The following is a 25,424-nucleotide window of genomic DNA, read 5'->3' as shown; positions in this document are numbered from 1 at the left end:
TGTGAGGAGTTTGCATGTTCTCCCTGCATTTGCGTGGGTTTCCTCCGGGTGCTCCGGTTTCCTCCCACAGTACAAAGACATGCTACAGGTGAATTGGGTAAGCTAAATTGTTCATAGTGTATGAGTGTGACAGCCCAGCCGGAAGGTGTAAAAAAAATGTCGTTATCATATGGAACTTGTTCCAAAAAGAGCTGACCCCGCAATCATACGGGCCAAAGAAAAAGAAGACTATTGTTCATGCTTACCTTAAGTTCATGTATAATTATTAACATACCACTTTATTATGATGAAATGCATTTTGATTGTTTTGTTCCTCACAGTGACAAAATATTTCTTTGAGTCAAATCTATTTCAAGAATCAGCTGATGCTTCTGTCAACGCGTTGGCACAGTGAGTAGCACGTTCTCCTCACAGCAAGGCGATCGCTGGTTCGAGCCTCGGCTGGGTCAGTTGGCGTTTCTGTGTGGACTTTGCATGTTCTCCAGTTTCAGAAGGGCATCTGCTGCGTAAAACATATGCTGGATAAGTCGGCAGTTCATTCCTCTGTGGTGACCCTAGATTAATAAAGGGACTAAACCGACAAGAAAATGAATATATGAATGAATGAATGAATGAATGAATGAATGAATGAATGAATAAGCTGATGCTTCTGTTCCACATTTTTATCAAACAGCTGAGCCTGAATTTCTCTAAAAGATTTTGTTTTAGTCTTATAAAGTTTTGGCTCCTGATCTACATTGTCTTTGTCTTGCTTTATACGGGGATATAAAATATAATTAATATTCAGAAACAGCATCGATTTTACTGCAGTAAAGTGGCTGGAGTGTTTGCACAATGAAAACAGAACAAAACGTTTACTACGTTACCCTGTTCCCCAAGGGGGGGGGGGACTTTACTGCTATGTGGAAAACTCAACTGTGCTAAATAATTGCATGATTGTCATTTGCTCCATGGCTGAAATTAAAATTATATAAATAATATGACATAATCATCTGAATTAACTTTACTCATACACACACATCCTGATACTACATACATACTAAAGATGATTAAGGGGGTTTCCAGTTTGTTCAAACTCTTCCTTCGCTGTCAAGTTAAGAAATGCAGTTAAAGTTTACTTACATTTTACTTTCATTCTTTTGAAAATATGCAGATAATGCATGCTGTATCACTCAAGAGGAATTTTTATCCTTTTTTTTTTTGTTCCACACACAGACTCACAAGTGATGTGCTTAAAAAATGGGTCACACTTTACAAAAAAGGACAAGAAGGTTGCTGGTTCTAGTCCCTCCTGCATGTTCCTGGCTTGCATGTTGTCCCAGTGTTGGCGTGGGTTTCATCCAGGTGCTCCTGCATTTGCCCCCACAGTCTAAACACATTTGCCGTAGTGTATGAGTGGGAATGTGCGAATGTATAGAAGAAAGCAAATATTACTGGGTTGCGGCTAGAAAGCCATCCTCTGAGTAAAACATATGCCAGAATAGTTGATGGTTCATTCCGCTGTGGTGTTCATTTCGCTGTGGTGAATTTTGAACTTTGTGGTGAACTTTGATAAGAGTTGGCTTAATGCCAAAAAAAGTTAATGAATGTTGTTACTTTTGCTCCAACCATACTTCTAATTGGAATTGATTTTAGCCACACATACTTTCCCCATGTGCATGGTTGCAGCGCTTTAGACCATTTAAAGCAAGCAGCATGTGAACACCTGAAAAATTTGCTGATTGAAGGACAAGCTATTTACTGATCCACTATCTATATATAAGGGATGCTTGTGGATATAAATGACATATCTGGATGTATGTTGCTACTCAGTGTTGATCAGTGTTTTTCACAAGAACTCATTCAGGAACTGTTATGTACCCATTTCAGGCCAGGCAGGTTTATTCACTTGAAGGAATTCTAGTCTTTTAAAAATTATTGCTTTAGTGGGTTTTTCTTCCGGGTCTACATGCTGTACTACATATGCACTTACAGCAGTTATACAGAAATTTCTAGTTACAAAGACTTCATGAAGCATCTAAATCATTCAGCATGTGATCAGCTAATGACGAAAAATGAGGAAGATATATACATACATAGATATATATATTTACAGTTGAAGTCAGAATTATTAGCCCCTCTGAATTTTTAGCCCCGTTTATTTTTTCCCCAATTTCTGTTTGACGAAGAGAAGATTTTTTTCAACACATTTTTAAACATAATAGTTTTAATAACTCATTTCTAATAATTCAATTCAATTCAGCTTTATTTGTATAGCGCTTTTACAATGTAGATTGTGTCAAAGCAGCTTCACATAAATGGTCATAGTAACTGGAACAGTGTAGTTCAGTTTTTTTTTTCCTTTTTTAACTGTTTTATTTTATCTTTGCCATGATTATAGTACATAATATATGACTAGATATTTTTAAGACACTTCTATACAGCTTAAATTGACATTTACTAGGTTAATTAGGTTAATTAGGCAGGTTAGGGTAATTAGACAAGTTATTGTATAACGTGGGTTTGTTCTGTGGACAAGGAAAAAAAGATATTGTTTAAAGGGGCAAATAATTTTGTTCCTAAAACGTAAAAAAAAAAAATTAAATTAAATTAAATTAAATTAAAAATTTAAAACTGCTTTTATTCTAGCCAAAATAAAACAAATAAGACTTTCTCCAGAAGTAAAAATATTATCATACAATCTGTGAAAATTTCTTTGCTCTGTTAAACATCAAGTAAATAAAAAAAAATAAATAAATAAATAATCTGTGTGTGTATTTTATTTTTTGTATTTTTTTAAGTTCATCAGTTCAAATATTTAGTAATTAGTTTTAAATACTTTAAACCATTTATTTTAGCATGACAGTTACACTACTATAGTCAGTCTGAACCGTTTCAAGCCGTTTAATTGTTTAAAGACCTTAAAATAGTTCATGTTCATTTTGCAATAAAGTGTTTTTATGGCATGTCTTCATTGGAGAGAAGTACATAAACAATGACACTAACCCGAATAAAACTGGCATGTATGGTGAATATTGCTGCTGAATAGGATCAGTTATGGTAATGTGCTGGCCTGTTTTAATTAGTCAGACTGGAAAAATATACAACCACATAAGAGTAGTATAGACTGACTGATGTTACAGTATAACAAATCAAGCAGAAGAGGGAAAAAAAAAAAATGTCAACTAGTTGAAATATTAGGCTGATATCTTATTTGATCTAATGTACCTTCTATGTATCTCTTAGTGTGCACATGCATTTATAGGGATTTCCTTCAGTCAACATTGTATATAAAAAGGCAAGCTGCCTTAAAACATACACTTAATTTGAAACCAGAAGCTCACTAAGTATTTTCAAAAGTATGTTTTAAACCAATTTTGCACCTTTGATGTTAGTTATCTTCAATACTGTATATAAAATCTAAATGTTGGATGACAAATAAATATCAAAACAATCCTACCTGGAGGTGTTTCCCCCACCTACCTACTTGCAGAACAGAGACACTTTAAAACCCCTGAAACTTCCTGATAGCTGACAGTATCAAGTCTGTGGTAAGTAAAAGCTTTTTCTGTATTCATCAGCTTGATATTTCATTCTCGATTGTATGCTTTACTTATGTTAGGGACTGCAATGACTACTGGCTACTGAGATAACAGACTTTTCTCCAGAAATCATTCTAATATGGTGATTCAAAATTTATTATTATTTCTAAGAATCATTTTCTCAAGAATTCAGTGAACGTGCAACTGAAACATCGTTAATATAGTAATCTTGATATTTTTGGAAAGTGTGCAGGAATTTTTATTTATTTATTTATTTATTTATTTGTGGAGTTTGCATGCTCTCCCTGTGTTCACGTCGGATTTCTCCAGGTGCTCCGGTATCTAAGACTTGTGGTACAGGTGAATTGGGTAAGCTAAATTGGCCATAGTGTGTGAATAAGTGTGTATGAATGTTAACCAGTGATGGGTTGCAGCTGGCAGAGCATCCGCTGCGTAAAACATATGCTGGAAAAGTTGACGGTTCATTCCTCTGTGGCAACCCCTGATTAATAAAGGGACTAAGCTGAAAAGAAAATTAATCAATCAATCAATAAATGAATTGCATTTGTTGTTTCAAAGCGTGGTTATCACAGTGTATGTTGTATGACTTGACTAATGGCATGAAAACGTTCTTTAAAAGACTATATTACTTTACAATGTGGTGCAAATTAAGTTCAAATGTATAGTTTTGAAAGGTTGATAATGAGAATATTTTTTAATAAAAGATTAACATTTTTATTTACATTATATCCAGTAGAGCAGGGGAGCTTAATCCTGTTCCTGGAGATCTACCTTCCTGTACAGTTTAGCTCCTACCCTGATCAAACCCACCTGAACCAATTAATTAGGACCTGAAATCTACTTGATAATTACAGACAGGTGTGTTTGATAAGGGTTGCAACTGAAATCTGCAGGAAGGTAGATCTCCAGGAACAGGATTGGCCACCCCTGCAGTAGAGTGTAAAACATCAAAGGCTACAGTAGGTGCTGTTCAAATAGCGAGCAGTCTTGACAGCACTAAATCATCTGCCTGAGGATTAAAAATGTAAAAATGTGATGTCTAGCCGGATGTGTGGGATGTCTAGTCTCCACATTAATATCTCTGTCTGCTTACAGAACAAATCATCATCATGATCATCATGAGATTGTTTCTGGTTTTACCTCATCCGCTGGTGTTCATATCAGTGTTTTCTCTCAGTAAGGTTTTGCTAAATCAAATACATGTATGAATAAAAATACATGTCTTTCTGGATTTAATGATCACACTCTCTTTAACAGCCAGAACACAAACATCTACACCATCAACATCTGTAGCAACAACACTGGCAGGTAAATCTTGACCGAGAAATCAGTGGTGGTGACTAGTAACTCAGCTAGAACAAACATTCATTATTTCACATTTCAATATCTAAATAAAGGTTTATAGAAATTAGAGTATTCTATAATTTTTTTTATTAACATTTTCAACAAATAATCAAAAAGTAAGTCTACATAAAATTAATAGAAAGACTAAAAAGTTTTAAACCTCATAAATAAAAAATAAAAAAAATAGATGAGATTCATAGTATAGTTACTATATATACCCTAGTTAGTATAGTTACTATATATACCCTAGTTAGTATAGTTACTGTATAAACCCTAAACTTATGTTTGGACAAATTCTTGTTTGTATTCCAGTTTTCCCCTTCCAAAGTCTTTGATGTGAATCCGCTTGTTAAGTGTGACGTCACGCGAACCGGCTTTTCTATTCAACTGAATGGGGAGACTCATGAAATGGTAACAATAAACATTTACAAAGCGATTTAATGCTTTCGAAAATCACGATCGCAGTATATATGTCCATGCCTAATATCCGATGGCCAGAAAGTGATTAATTTTTTTATAAATTGTTAAATTTTTGGTATTTGTTATGCAGCAAGCCCAGAGATTGTTGTGTACATTATGATTTATATAAAATTTACTTTAATGTGTGATATGAATAAAACGTGATCATAAACGAATGATTCTCCACTCAAATGAATGGCGGCTTGGACCCGGAAACAGTATACATACGTCACAAACACGTCACCACTTAACAAGCGGATATCTTGTCTGCTAAAATACTCACATAACATATATAATTAATAATATCAACATGTAGTAATCCATGGGAAGATAGTTGGGGTGCTATTCCATATATTACTTCTGACAGATATTAGTGCAGACTGAGAAAAAAACAACAAACAAACAACCATATGCCTGTTTACAGATGAACAACTGATCTGCACTCAAAGTCCTGGAAAGATGGGACATTATGCAACATGCTCTTTTTCTTCCTAATATGAATTCTTTCATGTGCCCCTTTTCTTTTCTGCTGCCTTCTCTCCATCTTTCAAAGGGCATGAAAGATCATTTCTGCTATTGAGATGACTGGTTTAAGTTTTCAGCTAGTTTTCTTTTAGTTTTACTAATGCGGAGTTCAGACTGCATGATTTTCAAAGTAGTCGTGTCACAGATGTTTTCACACTGCATGACTATCTGGGCTACCGTTTCGTCGCTGCTTTGTTTACACTGCAAGATGGATTGGCGACAGGGGCTTTCACATTGCATGACTTTTCAATAGGAAGAATCGCCGACAACTTCTCACAGCCAAAAACACATAGTATATCTCTTGTTATTAACTACATAATGAGAAAGAAGCCTTTAATGGGGTAGAAAATGTACATATTTGCTCACCTGGGTTCGAAGAAAATTAGCACTTTCTCCTCAACTTTTTTTTTTGACCCAGCATAATGCCGAGTTCAGGCTGCATGATTTTAGCCCAGATTTTGACTCGCTGACAGGTTTTGAGAAATCGCCGACAAATGCCTGAAATCACAGGCAAATCCGTGCTCCTGCATGTGAGTGAAAATCACACAGTATGAAATATCAAAGACGCGATCTGACTGAGAGAATCGCCGATGAGTCACCGACGCCCGTAAGATATTTGGCATGCTAAATATCTGGAGCTGTCGGCGATTCCAATTATGCTGTGTGAAATGAGTTTTGACTGAAAATAACAGCAGCGATCGCCAACAGCCAATGAGAGAGCAGCATTCACTAGAGTGTGTGTACCTGCAGGTCAGTGGGAGGCTGAGGGAGAAGTTAAAGTGCTCATTTTCGGTTTATTTGGACCAAAGAAATGGAGGAAAAACTGTTAGAGGTTTGACAGGAACACCCGTGTCTGTTTGACGTTTCATACAGAAAGTTTAAAAAGAAAATTGAGAAAAATGTGCTAATACCCTTTAAAGGCCAGGTGAGCAAATATGTACATTTTCTACCCCATTAAAGGCTTCTTTCTCGTTATGTAGTTAATAACAAAAGATATACTACGTGTTTTTGGCTGTGAGACGTAGTTTGGACGAAGTTGTCAGCGATTCTTCCTATTGTAAAGTCATGCAATGTGAAAGCCCCTGTCGCCGATTCATGCAGTGTAAACAAAGCAGCAACAAAACACTAGCCCAGATACTCATGCAGTGTGAAAACATCTGTGACACGACTACTTTGAAAATCATGCAGTCTGAACTTGGCATAAGTCTCATAAACTTATGGAAGGTGGAGGCAGAAAGATTGCAGAAACTGTAAATCTGTATGGAAAAGTTGTTAATAAATGATGCAGTTTTGTCAGTAATGTCCCAAGCATTACTGTCACTTCAGTATGAGTTCACCAGCAGAGGTTCACCATGGTCCCGCTTCATTTTTATTCTTAGAATTTTCTCTTTCTTTTTTTCTAGCAGCACCACAAATCTTCTACCCATTCGGTTCCTCAGCAGGAGACGCAATAAACCCTGCTATTGATGATGGAGGCTCTTCTGTTAATACACTAAGTCCCTTTCTGTTTTTTGGACAAACATACCAGCAGATTTATGTAAGAATTAGATTTTTTTAACTCTTATGGTGTGCATGTGGGCTTTAGATGCTTCATGAATTCCATTCTGATTAGGAAAAAATTCCCTGGTTGTGATTTTGACAGTATTTGTGATGTTTCAGGTTAATAATAATGGAGACCTTACATTCAGCCAGGCTTTACCACAATATGTTCCCTACTCATTTCCAGCTAATGGAAGTAGGGATATTATTGCTGGATTCTGGACTGACCTTAATAACGGAGCAAGTGGAGTCATCTCTTATAATCAATACACTATTGGAAGTGTTCTCACTCGCGCCACTCAGGATATCAACAATTATTTCCCAAATCTGCCCTTCACTGCATCTTGGGTTTTTGTTGCAACATGGGATAAAGTACCTTACATTTCCTCTACAGCAGTAAGATCAACACACTTCTGAAATGTTCATGTTTTCACTTTATGCATGATTCAATTAAAAAAAATACTTTAAGACAGAGTAACAAGTCTTTTTTTAATTAATTAATACAGTAATTTGTGTTCATACATAATGAATTCTTTAGCAACTGTCTTCTAACTTATTTATTTATTTATTCTTTTATCATTATTTTAGGAAACATCTTTTCAAGTGGTTTTAATCTCAGGCAGTAATTATTCATTTCTTCTGATGAATTATGGAAATATTGCTGCAACAGGACGTACAGTGGAGGTAAAAAAAAAGTGTTGTCTGTAATGAGAACCAAATGTTACAGTATAAAAGTTTGTGCAACCATTTACATGAATATTATTTTATTAACTTTCAGGCTGGTTTTGACACAATAAACTCCACAAACTACTTTGTGATTCCTGGATCAAACAATGGGAGCTCCGTCTCAAACCTCAACACCTCTAGTAATGTCAATGTTCCAGGCCGATGGGTCTTCAGGGTGGACGGTGGACCTCAGACAGGTATGAGTACCGCTCACAGGTTACGGTCTGTTTTATTATTATAGAAAAACGCAACTATTATGTTAATTTTCATTGCAAAGCTACATTTGTTCGATCATACTAGAAACCAGCATAAATGTACACATTTTAAAGATAATTAAACATATTCTGTGTGTATTGTTAGTCTACAACAGGGGTCACCAAACGTATTCCTGGAGGGCCGGTATCCTGCAGATTTTAGCTCCAGCCCTAATCAAACACACCTGAACAAGCTAATCAATGTATTACTAGGTATACTTGAAACATCCAGGCAGGTGTGTTGAGGCAAGTTGGAGCTAAACCCCGCAGGGACACAGGCCCTTCAGGACTGAGATTGGTGACCCCTGGTCTACAGTATATTTGTTTCCCTTTAGTATGGTGGCTGAGAGAGGTCAAACATGCTGCAAGTTAAGAAAACACATGCATATAGAAAAACAAAGAAAAACATTAATTTGACAAAACACATGCAAACACAGAAACACATACTGAACACATATTGATGACCTTTTCTCAGTTATTGTTCTTCTATATGTGTTTTCTCAACTTGCAGCATGTTTGTTTAAATGTTTGGGAGGTGGACACAAACAGTGATCTTTGGGTTCTTCTTTACCTCTCTCACCAAGGCTCTTCTCCCTCAATAGCTCCAGGGCTTCAGTCATCCAAAACATCTTCCATTTAAGGATTATGGAGGCTACTGTGCTCTTACAAACCTTAAATGCAGCATAAAAGTTTTTTGTAACCACGGCCAGATCTGTGCCTTGCCACAATTCTGTCTCTAAGCTCTTCTAACATGCATTGTGAGCTGTAAGGTCTTATATAGACGGGTGTGTGGCTATATATATATATTATTAGCTCCCCTTTTAATTTTTTTCCCCCAATTTCTGTTTAACGGATATGATGTTTTTAACACATTTCTAATCATAATAGTTTGAATAACTCATTTCTAATAACTGATTTATTTTATTTTTGCCATGATAACAATAAATAATATTTGTCTAGATATTTTTCAGGACACTTCTATACAGCTTAAAGTGACATTTAGAGGCTTAACTAGGTTAATTAGGTTAACTAGGCAGGTTAGGGTAATTAGGCAAGTTATTGTATAATGATGGTTTGTTCTGTAGATTATTGAAAAATATAGCTTAAAGGGGCTAATAATTTTGTCCCTAAAATGGTGTTAAAAAATTAAAAACTGCTTATATTCTAGCCGAAATAAAACAAATAAGACTTTTTCCAGAAGAAAAATATTATCAGACATACTGTGAAAATTTCCTTGCTCTTTTAAACATAATTTAGGAAATATTTAAAAAAAAAAAAATTAAAAACAATTCAAAGGGGGCTAATAATTCTGACTTCAACTGTATGTAGGAAATATGTGAGTGCCAATAGTACTTCACATTTACACAAGAAATTGAACATTTTCACAATTATAATAAAATGCCTTTTACCTGAATAAAAAAAGAGAGATGCCAGTCAGAAGGCATGTAGTGTCACACATCGAAACCACAGTTTTAAATCTGTCCCTGAGGCACATGACAATATTCGATCAGTGCAAGCTACAGGCGTAATTGTTATGACCTCAAATGTTAGTGCTGAGGAGCGTAAAAGTTAAAGAAAATAAATAAATAAACAGTTATGATTTAAATGACCTTAAAAATTATTTTATTGTGAGAAGGCAGAAAAGTTTGTATTTAGAAGAAAACAAGAAATAAGCGCAAACAAAAATAGCTTTAGGGCTGAGCAAGTGTCACGATAACCAGCGATCGTACTCCATAGATCGCTGAACTTCATTCACAATAACCATGGACTACAATTCCGCCATTCCTGGACTACATATTCATACATGCACTCCGGTCACACTCACACATGCTTCCTCATCTAGACTGATTACTCGCACCACCTGAGGATTGTCAGAGACTGATTGCACACACTATTTGAGCCACACACTCACCCATTCAGTTTGCCGAGTCTTGTTTACTGTAAGTAACACTACAACGCGTTTCCTAGTCTTGTTATCCAGTGTACCGACCTTAGCCTTCCTGTCTTAGTCTGCCGCCTGCCTTGTGACCTCTTGCATGTTACTTCGACTACGATTCTGGATTGTCCTCACACACCTGCTTGCACCCGTATTGACCATTGCTTGCCTGACTACGAATAAACCTGCATTTTGGATCCTACCTCAGTTGTATGTGTCACTCCCCGTGGTTACAGCAATGCCAAAATAATAAACAAACATTTACTAACTCTACCCCAAAGATAACTTACCTAAAGAACCAAAAGAAATGCTAAAAATAAATTACAAATACTACCCTTAAGACCTGTGCACACAGAAACGTTTTTCCGTCAACATTTAACGCCTTGTGACTAAATAAAGGGCGTTAATGTGATTGTGCACACCAACACGCAAAATGGCAGGCGTAAAAGCGTCATAAAAAAAAAAAAAAAGGTTCATGCTTGTTTTTTTGCTTTGACGCGCCACATCAAAACCTTATCCACCAATCAGGTTGGCACTTTTGTTCACGTGCACGGAGCTGCTGAAGTTACAGTAGACAGCACTTTGGGCACTCAATCGCAAAACTGTCAATGCGAGCGCACATTGAAGAAGATGCGAGGCGATATGAACATGGAGCTGCTTATTGCTCTGATGAACAACAATCATTTCTTCACCGCTAGAGCTGGAGCTGCTGCTACTTGAACCATCCATAACAACAAGCGTGTCAACTTCATCTTCTTCTTCTGTGTTACAAGCGGATGTCAGAACGTCTTGGAAAAACTCTGACTATAAACGCAAATGAAAAGTAACCCGGTGTGTACGAGCCTTTCCTCCTTAACTAAACGAAGAACAGGAGAAATTGTCAGTTCAAAGTAAATGCACTCTGCCCCTTTTGGCGCTCAGCTTACAGCTTTTTTTCATACATTATATAGGTGTGTGACAGTCACAACAAGGAGGGGAGAGGAAAAAGGTGGAGATCACCTTAAAGTTCACAATTTACGATCAACAAGAGAAGCCCTACAACAACTTTTAAACAAGAACACCACGTTCTTTGAAAGCTCTCCGTCTTTCCCCCCGCCATCTGACTCCATCGGTCTCCTTTTCAAAACATGCTGCGTTCTCCGAGCACCAACCACAGCGCACGCACGCAGCTCATCTAATTAGGGCAGGGTGACCTGGAAACAGGAACGGAACATGACGAGAGAGAGAAAGAGAGAGACACACATGCACACACTGCGGCACAGAAACAACCCACCAATACGCTCAAGCGTAACAGTAACTTATCCAGCACATGTTTTACGCAGCGGATGCCCTTCCAGCTGCAACCCATCCCTGGAAAACATCCATACACACTCATTCACTATGGCCAAATCAGTGCATCAATTCCCCTATAGCGCACGTCTTTGGACTGTAGGGGAAATCGGAGCACCTGGAGGAAACCCACGCAAACGCTGGGAGAACATGTAAACTCCACACAAACACCAACTGATCCAGCCGAGGCTTGAACCAGCGACCTTCTTGCTGTGAAGCAACAGAACTATCTACTGCGCCACCGTGTCGTCTCATGACAAAGTTTATCAAGCACAAATAACATCCTAAAGACGTTCCAAGAACTTTGTTTCAAGAATGTTTTCCATTAACATTATGAGAACATTTTTCAAGTACAAACAACGTCCTGAAGACATACCAAGAACTTCGTTCTAAGAACGATTTTTATCAACATTGTGACAACGTTCATTAAGTACAAATAACGTCCTGAAGACATTCCAAGAACTTTGTTCTAAGAACATTTTTTATCAACATTGCGACAACATTCAAGACTTCAAAAACGTTATGAGAACATTCTAAAAACACGTTCTATTGATAACGTTTTGTGCTAACAATTCCACAACTTTTAAACAACGTTATTGAATGTTCTGGGACCATTCACTGTTAGCTGGGAATACAGGAATCGGATTATGAACATGAACTCTATTATTTTAAAGTTTTGTATGTTGTCCTGGAATCATTTTTTTTTTATTGTAATGTTCAGATGTTTAGATGTCTTGTTTTAATGTTGAAAAAAACCCAATAAAAATATATATTTTTAAAGAAGGCATGTAGTGGATTGTATTCAGCAGTGTTTATGTAACTGCAAAAATGACTTACAATTCAGGTTTTTTTTTCTTTAACAGGAACTACAACTACTGCCACACCTACCACAGCAAATACTACAAAAACACCTACAATAACTAATACAGCACCTACAACAACAAGAAAACACCCAAAAAAGCCCATCCTATTCTATTTAGCATAGATGGATGCAGAAGGAAATGGTTGGCATACAGTGAAGAGTCACGCTCTTAATACTGCTCTATTTGCAAAATCCTCAAATAACTAATTATAAGTATAATTAGAATGATAAATAACATCCATTTATCAAAGGATGGCCTGGGTCGGTGTCTGTCTCCCCGGTCTGAAATTGTGTCCCAGTCCGCCCCTGCTTTTAAAATGAAAATAGTTTATTCATTCATTCATTTTCTTGTCGGCTAAGTCTCTTTATTAATTCAGGGTCACCACAGTGGAATGAACAGACAACTTATTTAGCAAGTTTTTTACGCAGAGGATGTCCTTCCAGCCGCAACCCATCTCTGGGAAACATCCACACACACACTCATACACTACGGACAATTTAGCCTACCCAATTCACCTGTACCGCATGTCTTTGGACTGTGGGGGAAACCGGAGCACCCAGAGGAATACCATGCGAAGGCAGGGAAAACATGCAAACTCCACACAGAAACACCAACTGAGCCGAGGTTCGAACCAGCGACCTTCTGGCTGAGGCGACAGCACTTCCTACTGCGCCACTGCCTCGACAGAATGAAAATAGTTACTCTTAAAATAGCTAGCATTTTTAGCTACTATTAAAGCCATTGCACAAACTGCAAATCCATATGGACAAGTTGTTATTGAATAGTGCATTTTTGTCCCAAGCATCATCCCGCTTCATGTTTATACTTATAATTTTTCCTCCCTCTTTTTTTCTAAGCAGGATCAGGAATCTTCTACCCATTTGGTTTATCAGCAGGAGATGCAATAAACCCAGCTATTGATGATTCAAGCTCCTCTGTTATTACACTGTTGAGTCCCTTTCTGTTCTTTGGCCGAACATACCAGCAGATTTACGTAAGAATTTGATTTCATTTTGTCTAATGGTGTGCATTAGGTTTTTGGATGCTTCATGAACTCCTTTGTGATTAAGAGAAAAAAAATTCTCTGGTTGTGATTTTGACAGTATTTCTGATGTTTCAGGTTAATAATAATGGAGACCTCACATTCAGCCAGGCTTCTTCAGTGTTTACTCCCTACTCATTTCCAGCATATGGAAGTCAAGATATTGTTGCTGGACTCTGGACTGACCTTAATAACGGAGCAAGTGGAGTCATCTCTTATCATCAATACATTAATGGAAGTGTTCTCACTCGCGCCACTCAGGATATCAACAGTTATTTCCCAAATCTGCCCTTCACTGCTTCTTGGGTTTTTGTTGCAACGTGGGATAAAGTACCGTACCATCTCTCTACAGCAGTAAGATCAACACACTTCTGAAATGTTCATGTTTTCACTTTATGCATGATTCAATTCAAAAATACTTTAAGACAGAGTAACAAGTCTTTTTTTTATTTAATACGGTAATTTGAGCTCATACATAATGATCACTTTAGCAACTGTCTTCTAACTTATTTATTTATTTATTCTTTTATCATTATTTTAGGAAACAACTTTTCAAGTGGTTTTAATCTCAGGCAGTAACTATTCATTTATTCTGATGAATTATGGAAATATTGCTGCAACAGAACGTACAGTGGAGGTAAAAGAAATGTGTTTACTGTAACAAGCATAACATGTCACAACAGTACACAGGTATATTGTGTGTACTTTTGTGTGTACATTTCAGGCTGGTTTTGACACAATAAGCTCCACAAACTACTTTGTGATTCCTGGATCAAACAATGGGAGCTCAGTCTCAAGCCTCAACACCTCCAGTAATGTTAATGTTCCAGGCCGATGGGCCTTCAGGGTGGACAGTGGACAACTGACAGGTATAAATACAGCTCACAGGTTACTGTCAGTTAAATTATTATAGAAAATGTTGTCACACTTTTCTCAGCCAGTATTACTGCAAAGTAGAAGTCAGCTGAGGTGGCTTGGGCATCTGTTTCGGATGCCTCCTGGACGCCTACACACTATAAAAAAATCCAATATTAGTTTTGGTAAAAACGCACTCGTTTTCTATGTTAGCTGAATTATGTAAACAGCACTTATAGGGCCTGTGTTTCCTTTATAAATATTATTGAGAATATTCCATATTCTATGGTAAAACATAAAACTACTTAGGAAACACTCTGATCTCATATTTAAATCATATAAAATGTTTATGGTTGTAAATTTTGTAAAAACAGTTTGCGAGTGTTCGCTGGAACGACAGATTTGGAAAACACTAAATTAATGAACGATGTTTGTAACGATGAAACTTGCGACCTTAAGCAGGTCGCACACCAGAAGCGCCGCTCACATGACAGTTTAACGGATCACACACCAGACGCGCACATTTGCATGATATTTCACATGATACTAATCAGATGGCGTTCTGTGGTGTGGCTGAAATATGAAATGCGTCCTGAGTCGTGGCCGGGCATCGCCGACAGCCGCCGACTTGTGCCGCCGGTGTGTGTACCCTGATAGAAACCTATGTTTCTATGCCGCGAGTTGCGCTTCTGGTGTGCGACCTGCTTTAGTTGGCTAATGAAGGTTTTCAGAAACGCAATTGGTTAGTCATGGCAGTATATTGACTTATGAGAATATTCTTAATTACATTCGATGCACAACCTATTTTCTTACTTATCCCAAGGATAAATGTGTAGAAATATGTGTTTCACAAGAAGGTAAACATTTTCACAGTTATAATAAAATGCCTTTTACTTGCAAACAAAGAGCTTCCAGTCAGAACGGATGTAGTGGATTGTTTCCAGCAGAGTTTTTGACTTTTATTTATAACTTTGATTCACAATTCAAGGTGTTTTCTTCAACAGTAACAACAACTACTGCAACACCTACAACAACACCTACTACCATAACTACAACAACACCTACTACAATACCTTCTACAACATCTCCAGTATCTACAACACTGCCAGGTAATTATGAACTTCTGAATTGATGCCATCCCACACTACAGATTTCCTTCATAGTTTGACCTGGTTAAAGAAACAAGGATCCACTCAGTTTTCATCATCACTAGCCCAGCAGAGCAGAACATGTTGCAAATGCATGGTTTCCGCTACATTCATTCTTCCATGGTGGGGTGCCATGCCAAAATTGATCCCACCATGGCTACATTACAGCTTTTTATTCAAAACATTCAGTCGTGTTTTTTTTTTTTTTTTATTTAATAGCGGGTGATAATCGCACCAAAACATATTAAAAGGTAAGTGAATTATAACAGCGCAATCTTTATTGTAACCGTAGTAGTGCTGTGCGTTATCTATTTAACACTTTAAGGTTAAGTACTTGACTGACTGACAGGTGCGAGATGCGTGAGGCCAGCACTTTACTTCAGGACGCTAAAGTAATATCCCACTTATGGCACTTTCAATAAGAGCAGAAAATTCTTGGTGATCAATTGATTTCCATATACGGTAATTTACACAAGCATATGATAGCTCCAGATTAAAAAAAAAAAAAATAGACAAATGGTCTGATAATCCAAGAACTACAGCAGTGGTCCCCAACCATCGGGCCGGTCCGTGGAACAATTGGTACCGGGCCACATAAGAAAGCACAAATTATTTCTGTAGAAAAAAATTTTCCCCCTGTGACTTGGTTTCTTCCACTCACCGCCGCCATCTCACATGAAATGGACTATGAAAAAATCCACTACGGAGCGGGAAGAACGATTAATAGAATATAGCTCATTGGTGGTTGTTGATAGTTTAAAGTTATTAAACAGATATTACAGAGTCCACGTCAGCAGAGCATTTAAGGCTGTGCATATATGTGTGCGTGCATCGCTAAGTAAGTACCCGAAATCATTGCAATATGTATCTATATGGAGTTTCACATAATCATACTCATTAGGGCTGTAACATGCCAATGCTTACATTTAATTCCGATATACGGTTGTATTATTGTTAGTATGTTCGTCAGTTGAGATGTTTGGCACAGATGTTATGTATTTGATGCATATAAACCTTGATTAAAACATAATCAGACCGCGACAGTGCAACTAGCGCATGCGCACTGAGCTGTTCATGATTAACCTTGATGCACGAGCGCAGCAGCTGTTCACGTTTTTAAGAAAAATCATAAATGTATGTTTGGACATATTCCTATTTGCAGTATTCCAGTCCTCTCCTTCAAGAGTATTTGATGTAATTATCTTGTCTGCCAAGATACTTATTCATTCAATCATTCCTTTTCGGCTTAGTCTCTTTATTAATCCGGGTCACCCCAGCGGAATGAACTGCCAACTTATCCAGCACATGTTTTACGCAGCGATGCCCTTCCAACTGTAACCCATCACTGGGAAACATCCATAAACTCTCATACACTACGAACAAATTTAGCCTACCCAATTCATCTGTACCGCATGGCTTTGGACTGTAGGGGAAACCCACACAAACGCGGGGAGAACATGCAAACTTCACACAGAAACGCCAACTGACCCAGCTGAGGCTCGAACCAGCAATATTCCTGCTGTGAGGTGGCAGCACTACCTAATGCACCACTGCGTCGCTGTCAGTGCTCAACAATAAGGACTGCCCTGCTGCCCAGGGCCAGCATGAGAGATGCTTGGGATCCTAATTGGATCATTACTGGCCTGATTAGGACAGTGCTGCTTTGGCACTAAAGTTTAATTTGTCTGTGACTATTTTGTCAATTGCGTACATTTTAAGTTTGTGCTTTTAAGTCTTTAAATGCTATCTTCTCTGTGATGTCTTAAACATCATATTGGTTTTCGTTTGCTCTTATCTGATTTAATGTTTTGAACATGCTACTTTTTCCGTAAGCTGGTAACAACCAGTACAGTAAAGAAACGGCAACAGGGCAGCAACATCAAATTATAAGGCTTAAAGAAAATATTTGTAACATCTTGGAAGCAGACATTTACAAAAGAACATCGTGACAAAAAAAATTAAGTGATGTTTTGCACAATTTGCTGTCAGTTTGACAAGTCAACCACCACATTTTCCATACAGCTTTTTTTTTTTTTTTTTTTTTTTTGCATAACTATTTGAATTTTGCTCATTGTACATTTAATATGTGGCAAAAAATTTGCTATTCACTTTTTTTTTTTTTTTTTTTTTTTTTGGTCGGCTTAGTGAAAAATTTGGCAGGGCAAGTAAAAATCTGAACCACTGATCAGATCAGACCAGTACAAAAAAAAAACTTTAACGTTGAACCCTGGCCATGGTAAGATACTCACATAACATATATAATTAATAATATCAACATGTAGTATTTCATGGGAAGATAGTTGGGGTGCTATTGCATATATTACTTCTGACAGATATTAGTGCTGACAGAGAAAAAAAAAACAACAACAAACTAACATATGCCTGTTTACAGATGAACAACTGATCTGCACTCAAAGTCTTGGAAAGATGGGGCATTTTGCAACATTTTGCTTTTTTTCTTCCTAATATGAATTCTTTCATGTGCCCTTTTCTTTTCTGCTGCCTTCTCTCCATCCTATAAAGGGCATTTAAGATAATTTCTGCCATTGAGATGACTGATTTAAGTTTTCAGTAGTTTTCAGCTAGTTTTCTTTTTTTACTAAGTGTATGAAACTTATGGAAGGTGGAGGCAGAAAGATTGCAGAAACTGCAAATCTATATGGACAAGTTGTTAATAAATGATGCAGTTTTGTCAGCCATTACCCAAGCATTACTGTCACTTCAGCATGAGTTCACCAGCAGAGGTCACCATGGTCCAGCTTCATTTTTGTTCTTAGAATTTTCTCTTTCTTTTTTTAAGCAGCACCACAAATCTTCTACCCATTCGGTTCCTCAGCAGGAGACGCAATAAACCCTGCTATTGATGATGGAGGCTCTTCTGTTAATACACTAAGTCCCTTTCTGTTCTTTGGACGAACATACCAGCAGATTTATGTAAGAATTTGATTTCATTTTGTCTCATGGTGTGCATTAGGTTTTTGGATGCTTCATGAACTTCTTTGTGATTAAGAGAAAAAAAATTCCCTGGTTGTGATTTTAACAGTATTTCTGATGTTTCAGGTTAATAATAATGGAGACCTCACATTCAGCCAGGCTTCTTCAGTGTTTACTCCCTACTCATTTCCAGCATATGGAAGTCAAGATATTATTGCTGGACTCTGGACTGACCTTAATAACGGAGCAAGTGGAGTCATCTCTTATCATCAATACACTAATGGAAGTGTTCTCACTCGCGCCACTCAGGATATCAACAGTTATTTCCCAAATCTGCCCTTCACTGCTTCTTGGGTTTTTGTTGCAACATGGGATAAAGTACCTTACATTTCCTCTACAGCAGTAAGATCAACACACTTCTGAAATGTTCATGTTTTCACTTTATGCATGATTCAATTTAAAAATACTTTAAGACAGAGTAACAAGTCTTTTTTTTATTTAATACGGTAATTTGAGCTCATACATAATGATCACTTTTGCAACTGTCTTCTAACTTATTTATTTATTCTTTTATCATTATTTTAGGAAACATCTTTTCAAGTGGTTTTAATCTCAGGCAGTAATTATTCATTTATTCTGATGAATTATGGAAATATTGCTGCAACAGGACTTCGGGTGGAGGTAAAAGAAATGTGTTTTCTGTTGCTATTTACTACAGTAAAACATTTTGTGCACCATATACATAGTCAACTGTTTACATGAATATTGTTTTATATACTTTCAGGCTGGTTTTGACACAATAAACTCCACAAACTACATTGTGATTACTGGATCACTCAATGGGAGCCCCATCTCAAATCTAAACACCTCCAGTAATGTCAATGTTCCAGGCCGATGGGCCTTCAGGGTGGACGGTGGACCTCAGACAGGTATGAGTACAGCTCACAGGTTACGGTCAGTTTAATTATTATAGAAAAATTTCACACTTTTATTTTGCCAGTGTTGTTTCATGCCCCAGCACAACTGTTATGTTAATTTTCATTGCAAAGCTACATTTGTTTGATCATACTAGAAACCAGCATAAATGTACAAATTTTAAAAATAATTAAACATATTGCGTGTGTATTCTTAGTCTACAGTATATTTGTTTCCCTTTAGTATGCTGGCTGAGAGAGGTCAAACATGCTGCAAGTTAAGAAAACACATGCATATAGAAAACAAAGAAAAACATTAATTTGACAAAACACATGCAAACACAGAAACACATACTGAACACATATTGATGACCTTTTCCCAGTTATTATTCTTCTATACGTGTTTTCTCAACTTGCAGCATGTTTGTTTAAATGTTTGGGAGGTGGACACAAACAGTGATCTTTGGGTTCTTCTTTACCTCTTTCACCAAGGCTCTTCTCCCCCGATAGCTCCAGGGCTTCAGTCATCCAAAACATCTTCCATTTAAGGATTATGGAGGCTACTGTGCTCTTAAGACACTAAGTGCCGCATAAATGTTTTTGTAACCACGGCCAGATCTGTGCCTTGCCGCAATTCAGTCTCTGAGCTCTTCAGTTCTTTTGACGTCATTATTCTCATTTGCTCTAACATGCATCGTGAGCTGTAAAGTCTTATATAAACATATAGACAGGTGTGGCTATATATATGAGCAATATTATATGAGTAGCAGTGCGATATAGCTGTATATCGACACTGGTGGGAGGCGTGCGTTGGCACGAGGCCGTCGGCCGAGTGCCTTAATGCCCCCACCAGTGCTGATATACATCCATATCGTACTGCTACGAGTGTGATATTATGTTTATGCAACAGTTTGACGGCATAATTGTGTATATAAAAACAAAATCAAACATGGAGAGTCTCAAAAACCATTTTGTATGAGGAACTATTTTCTTCTGGATTCAAATCATAAGCTGACAGTTAAACAGCTGAGCGTGCATCTTTTAAACTTTAGATCTGTAGTGTCTTCTTTTTGCTGGCTGTATGTGGGCGGAGAAATACACAAAGGGTAAAGAGGCTGTAGGAGTTCTGATATTGCAGAATATCTCACGGCTATCAGCCAATCAGATTTGAGAACCAGACAGAACTGTTGTATAAATAAATAATAAATTATTAGCCCCCCTTTTGATTTTTTTTTTCTTTTTTTTTTTAATTTCCCAAATGATGTTTAACAGAGCAAGGAAATGTTCAAACAGTAATTTGGGAAAAAAATAAACAAGGGCGCTAATAAGTTAGGGGGGCTAATAATTCTGACTTCAACTGTATATATATAATAGTGGTGGGCCATAATCATCGTCAAAGCAATAATTAAGGTGTGTATGTGCATGTAGAAGTTTCCTGTAGTTTTGAGTGTTTTTAACTCAGTTTGGCAGTTTCACCTTCACATATGAACATTTCATTCATGCCCCCGTGACAAACTGGGGTATTAGACGCAAATAAGGAGTAAGAACTGGTAAGAGTGTTATGGAATTTAATAACGCATACAAAATGTTTAGGCCTACAGTTCAAAATTCATGTTAAACTGAATAAACAGTTAGTAAACACAAGTACATCATTTATTTTCATCACCAATTATCATAGTAGATTAGTTTCTCATGCAGTTTGTGATGAATTTTGGAAACAGGAGATGAACCCCTGGTCTAATGCATTACCTGGCTTGAGAAACCCATTCTCAAAAACTTACTTTTAGTCATTATTTGGGTAACACACATATTCTGAATGCCTCTGGCAGAATTCAGATGAGCCATTTTAATCTAGATTAATTCCAAGATTACAGTGAGATTAATCTAGATAAAAAAATATATATATGCCCACCTATAATCTATACATATAATCCCAAATTTCTGTTTAACAGGGTGAAGATTTTTTTCAACATTTCTAATCATAATAGTTTTAATAACTCATTTCTAATAACTAATTTATTTTATCTTTGCCGTGATAAATAATAATTTAATAGATATTTTTCAAGACACTTCTATACAGCTTAAAGTTACATTTAAAGGCTTAACTAGATTAATTAGGTTAACTAGGCAGATTAAGTTAATTAGGCAAGGTATAATGATGGTTTGTTCTGTAGACTATCGAAAAAACATAAAGCGCAGAGGCTAATAGTTTTGACCATTACATTTTTTTTATTATAATTAAAAATGCTTTTATTTTAGCCAAAATAAAATAAATATGACTTTCTCCAGGAGAAAAAATATTATTCGACATACTGTGAAAATTTCCTTGCTCTGTTAAACATATTTTGGGAAACATTTAAAAAGGAAAAAATGATTCCAAAGGGGGCTAATAATTCTGAGTTCAACTGTATGTATAAAATATGTGAGTGCCAATAGTACTTCACATTAACACAAGAAGGTGAACATTTTCACAATTATAATATGCCCTATAATGCCTTTTACTTGAAAAAAAGAGAGATGCCAGTCAGAAGGCATATAGTGTCACACATGCCAATCGGCACCACAGTTTTAAATCTGTTACTGAGGCATAGGACGTTTTTCGATCAGTGCAAGCTACAGGTTTAATACAGGAATCGGATTATGTTTTGTATGTTATCCTGGAATCATTCCATTTTATTGTAATGTTTAGATGTCTTGTTTTAATGTTGAAAAAAACCCAATAAATATAACTTTTAAAAAAAGAAGGCATGTGGTGGATTGTTTTTAGCAGAGTTTATGTACTTTGCAAAATTTGATTTACAATTCAGGGTTTGTTTTCTTTAACAGAAACTACAACTACTGCAACACCTACCACAGCAAATACTGCAACAACACCTACTACAATTACTACTACGGCAAATACTACAACAACACCTACTGCAATAACTTCTACAGCACCTACAACATCAAATACTACAACTCCTACTACAATTACTACTACAGCACCTACAACAGCAAATACTACAACAGCACCTACTATAATAACTACTACAGCACCTACAACAGCAAATACTACAACAACACCTACTACAATTATTACTAGAACACCCACAACAATAATTACAACACCTGCTACAATTACTACTACAGCAACTACAACATCAAATACTACAACAACACCTACTACAATTACTACTACAGCACCTACAACAATTACAACACCTACTACAATTACTACTACAGCAACTACAACATCAAATACTATAACAACACCTACTACAATTACTACTACAGCACCTACAACAATTACAACACCTACTACAATTACTACTACAGCAACTACAACATCAAATACTATAACAACACCTACTACAATTACTACTACAGCACCTACAACAATTACAACACCTACTACAATTACTACTACAGCACCTACAACAGCAAATACTACAACACCTACTACAATTACTACTACAGCACCTACAACAATTACAACACCTACTACAATTACTACTACAGCACCTACAACAGAAAATACTACAACAACACCTACTACAATTACTACTACAGCACCTACAACATCAAATACTACAACAACACCAACTACAATTACTACTACAGCACCTACAACAATAATTACAACACCTACTACAATTACTACTACAACACCTACAACAGCAAATACTACAACACCAACTACAATTACTACAACATCACCTACAACAATTACAACACCTACTACAATTACTACTACAGCACCTACAACAGCAAATACTACAACACTTACTACAATTACTACTACAGCACCTATAACAATTACACCTACTACAATTACTACCACAGCACCTACAACATCAAATACTACAACACCTACTACAATTACTACTACAACACCTACAACAGCAAATACTACAACACCTACTACAATTACTACTACAACACCTACAACAGCAAATACTACAACACCTACTACAATTACTACTACAGCACCTACAACAGCAAATACTACAACAACACCTACTGTAATAACTACTACAGCACCTACAACAGCAAATACTACAACAACACCTACTACAATAACTACTACAGCACCTACAACAGCAAATACTACAACACCTACTACAATTACTACTACAACACCTACAACAGCAAATACTACAACAACACCTACTGTAATAACTACTACAGCACCTACAACAGCAAATACTACAACAACACCTACGACAATAACTACTACAGCACCTACAACAGCAAATACTACAACACCTACTACAGCACCTACAACAGCAAATACTACAACAACACCTACTACAATAACTACTACAGTACCTACAACAATAATTACAACACCTACTACAACACCAACAACCAATCGAACAACAACTACGACACCATCAACCAATCCAACAACTACAACGCCTAATACAACATCTTCAGTAACTTCAACATCTCAGAATACAACACTGCCAGGTAACTATGAACTTCTGAATTGATGTCAAGTCCACACTACAGATTTCCTTGATTGTTTGACCTGGTTAAAGAAATTAGCATGCACTCAGTTTTCCTTGTCACTATCCCAGCAGAGCAGAAGACATGTCTTGCAAATGTATAAACCCTTTCTCATTGAATTGACACATTTTCCCCAACCTTATGCAAAATAGTTAACACGGATGTTATTCAGGGCCAACTCACACTATGCCATCCGTACCGTACCCAGGCCCGTTTCCCGGATAGTTTGAGATGTGTGAGTGCGCTGAATCGGGCTCAAGCGCGGTTCACTTGGCCGGCCCTGGCCCGGTTGTAAGAGGTGTGCCTGAGCGCAGTTCACTTGGGCTTTGGTGCGGTACACTTGTGTGTGAGTGCAACACACGCCAAAGCCCGAAACTGAAAGCGAGACGTGACTTTTAAGGGGCTGTTTCATATGGATTTATTAATCATTCTAACTGTTCAATGAACGCAAACTGCCGTAATTTATTAAAGACGAACTCCTCACAGTACGACAGCTGCGCGGCTTCAGCAGACCTCCTCATTCCTGCAGCATGAGAGCTTTATGATTGTTTATGAGCGCCAAAAGTGGCGGATCTGTTCGGCGAAATATCTGAATGCGTGTCCCCGCATCCCTAAGGACTGTTTGGCGAAATATTTGACTGCATGTCACTGCACATCAAACAACTGTCACGATATAACTAGAGAAATCTCCACTGTGCTGCTGAGTGAGAGAGTGCTTCTCACTGAACAGTGCAGCAGCGATGACATAAGCGTGCCGAGGTCCGTTTGTGGTTTGAGTGTGGGCCGTTGGGGGAGACGGGAGGGGGACAAGCGTGCTTTGGCCTGTTTCGAGGCGACTGTACCTAGTGTGAGTACAGCCTCAAGCTATAGTCTTACCTATGGCAACCAAACAGAAACCATCTATTCCTGACTATTAGAAACTACCAAGATCAGTATGAAATCACTGAAGCACCTGTTTGACATACATCTACAATTAGCAATCGGTCTGCAAACCTTGTATAAAAAGGTGCCAGGTAAAAGATATTCAATGATTGTATTTATTCGCACATTGCTTGTACTGTGAAACATAATGTGCTCTTTATGATAATTTGGATGCTGTGTTGCTTTAGTTAGTATTCATTCCAAATAAACTAATCAAGTGTGTGTGGGGGGGTTGTGTGTGTTTTATTTTTTTAGTCAAGGTTGTTGGAATTCATGCGAGATTCGAATCAGTTTTAAACATCACAGAGAGTGGAAACGCTGAAATTATTATACAGCAAGTATGTCACTATAATATATACTAAGACTACCTATACAAATGTATTGCTAATACAACACTAAATCAGAAAAAAGTTAGGATGGTATGGAAAACGCAAAAAAAAAAAAAATATATATATATATATATATATATATATATATATATATATATATATATATATAGTGATTTCTGGATTTGCTTTGACTTTTATTTTATTGCAAACAGTACAACAAACATGATTTAATGTGTTCCTTGTAATTTTTTATTTATGTATTTAATTTTTTTTATA

General features: G+C 37.0%; 2 protein-coding genes across 2 annotated transcripts; both read left to right on the top strand.

Annotated features, from left to right (window-relative positions):
- Window positions 1–8,051: 8,051 nt before the first annotated feature.
- LOC137496763 (sushi, nidogen and EGF-like domain-containing protein 1) lies at window positions 8,052–15,527 on the top strand. Its single transcript, XM_073918593.1, has 7 exons — window positions 8,052–8,093; window positions 8,188–8,332; window positions 13,378–13,511; window positions 13,638–13,913; window positions 14,101–14,196; window positions 14,284–14,428; window positions 15,403–15,527. The coding sequence occupies exons 1-7, from the start codon at window positions 8,052–8,054 to the stop codon at window positions 15,525–15,527; spliced, it is 963 nt and encodes a 320-aa protein (XP_073774694.1).
- Window positions 15,528–18,178: 2,651 nt separating this feature from the next.
- LOC141376830 (uncharacterized) lies at window positions 18,179–25,137 on the top strand. Its single transcript, XM_073918592.1, has 7 exons — window positions 18,179–18,185; window positions 18,363–18,496; window positions 18,623–18,898; window positions 19,082–19,177; window positions 19,281–19,450; window positions 22,540–23,859; window positions 25,075–25,137. Exons 1-6 carry the CDS (start codon window positions 18,179–18,181, stop codon window positions 23,810–23,812), a joined length of 1,956 nt encoding a protein of 651 aa, XP_073774693.1. The 3' UTR covers window positions 23,813–23,859; window positions 25,075–25,137.
- Window positions 25,138–25,424: the final 287 nt, after the last annotated feature.

This window comes from Danio rerio, chromosome 12 (assembly GCF_049306965.1).
Source record: "Danio rerio strain Tuebingen ecotype United States chromosome 12, GRCz12tu, whole genome shotgun sequence".
Classification (NCBI taxonomy): Eukaryota; Metazoa; Chordata; class Actinopteri; order Cypriniformes; family Danionidae; genus Danio; species Danio rerio.
This window is presented reverse-complemented; position numbering and strand designations above follow the sequence as displayed.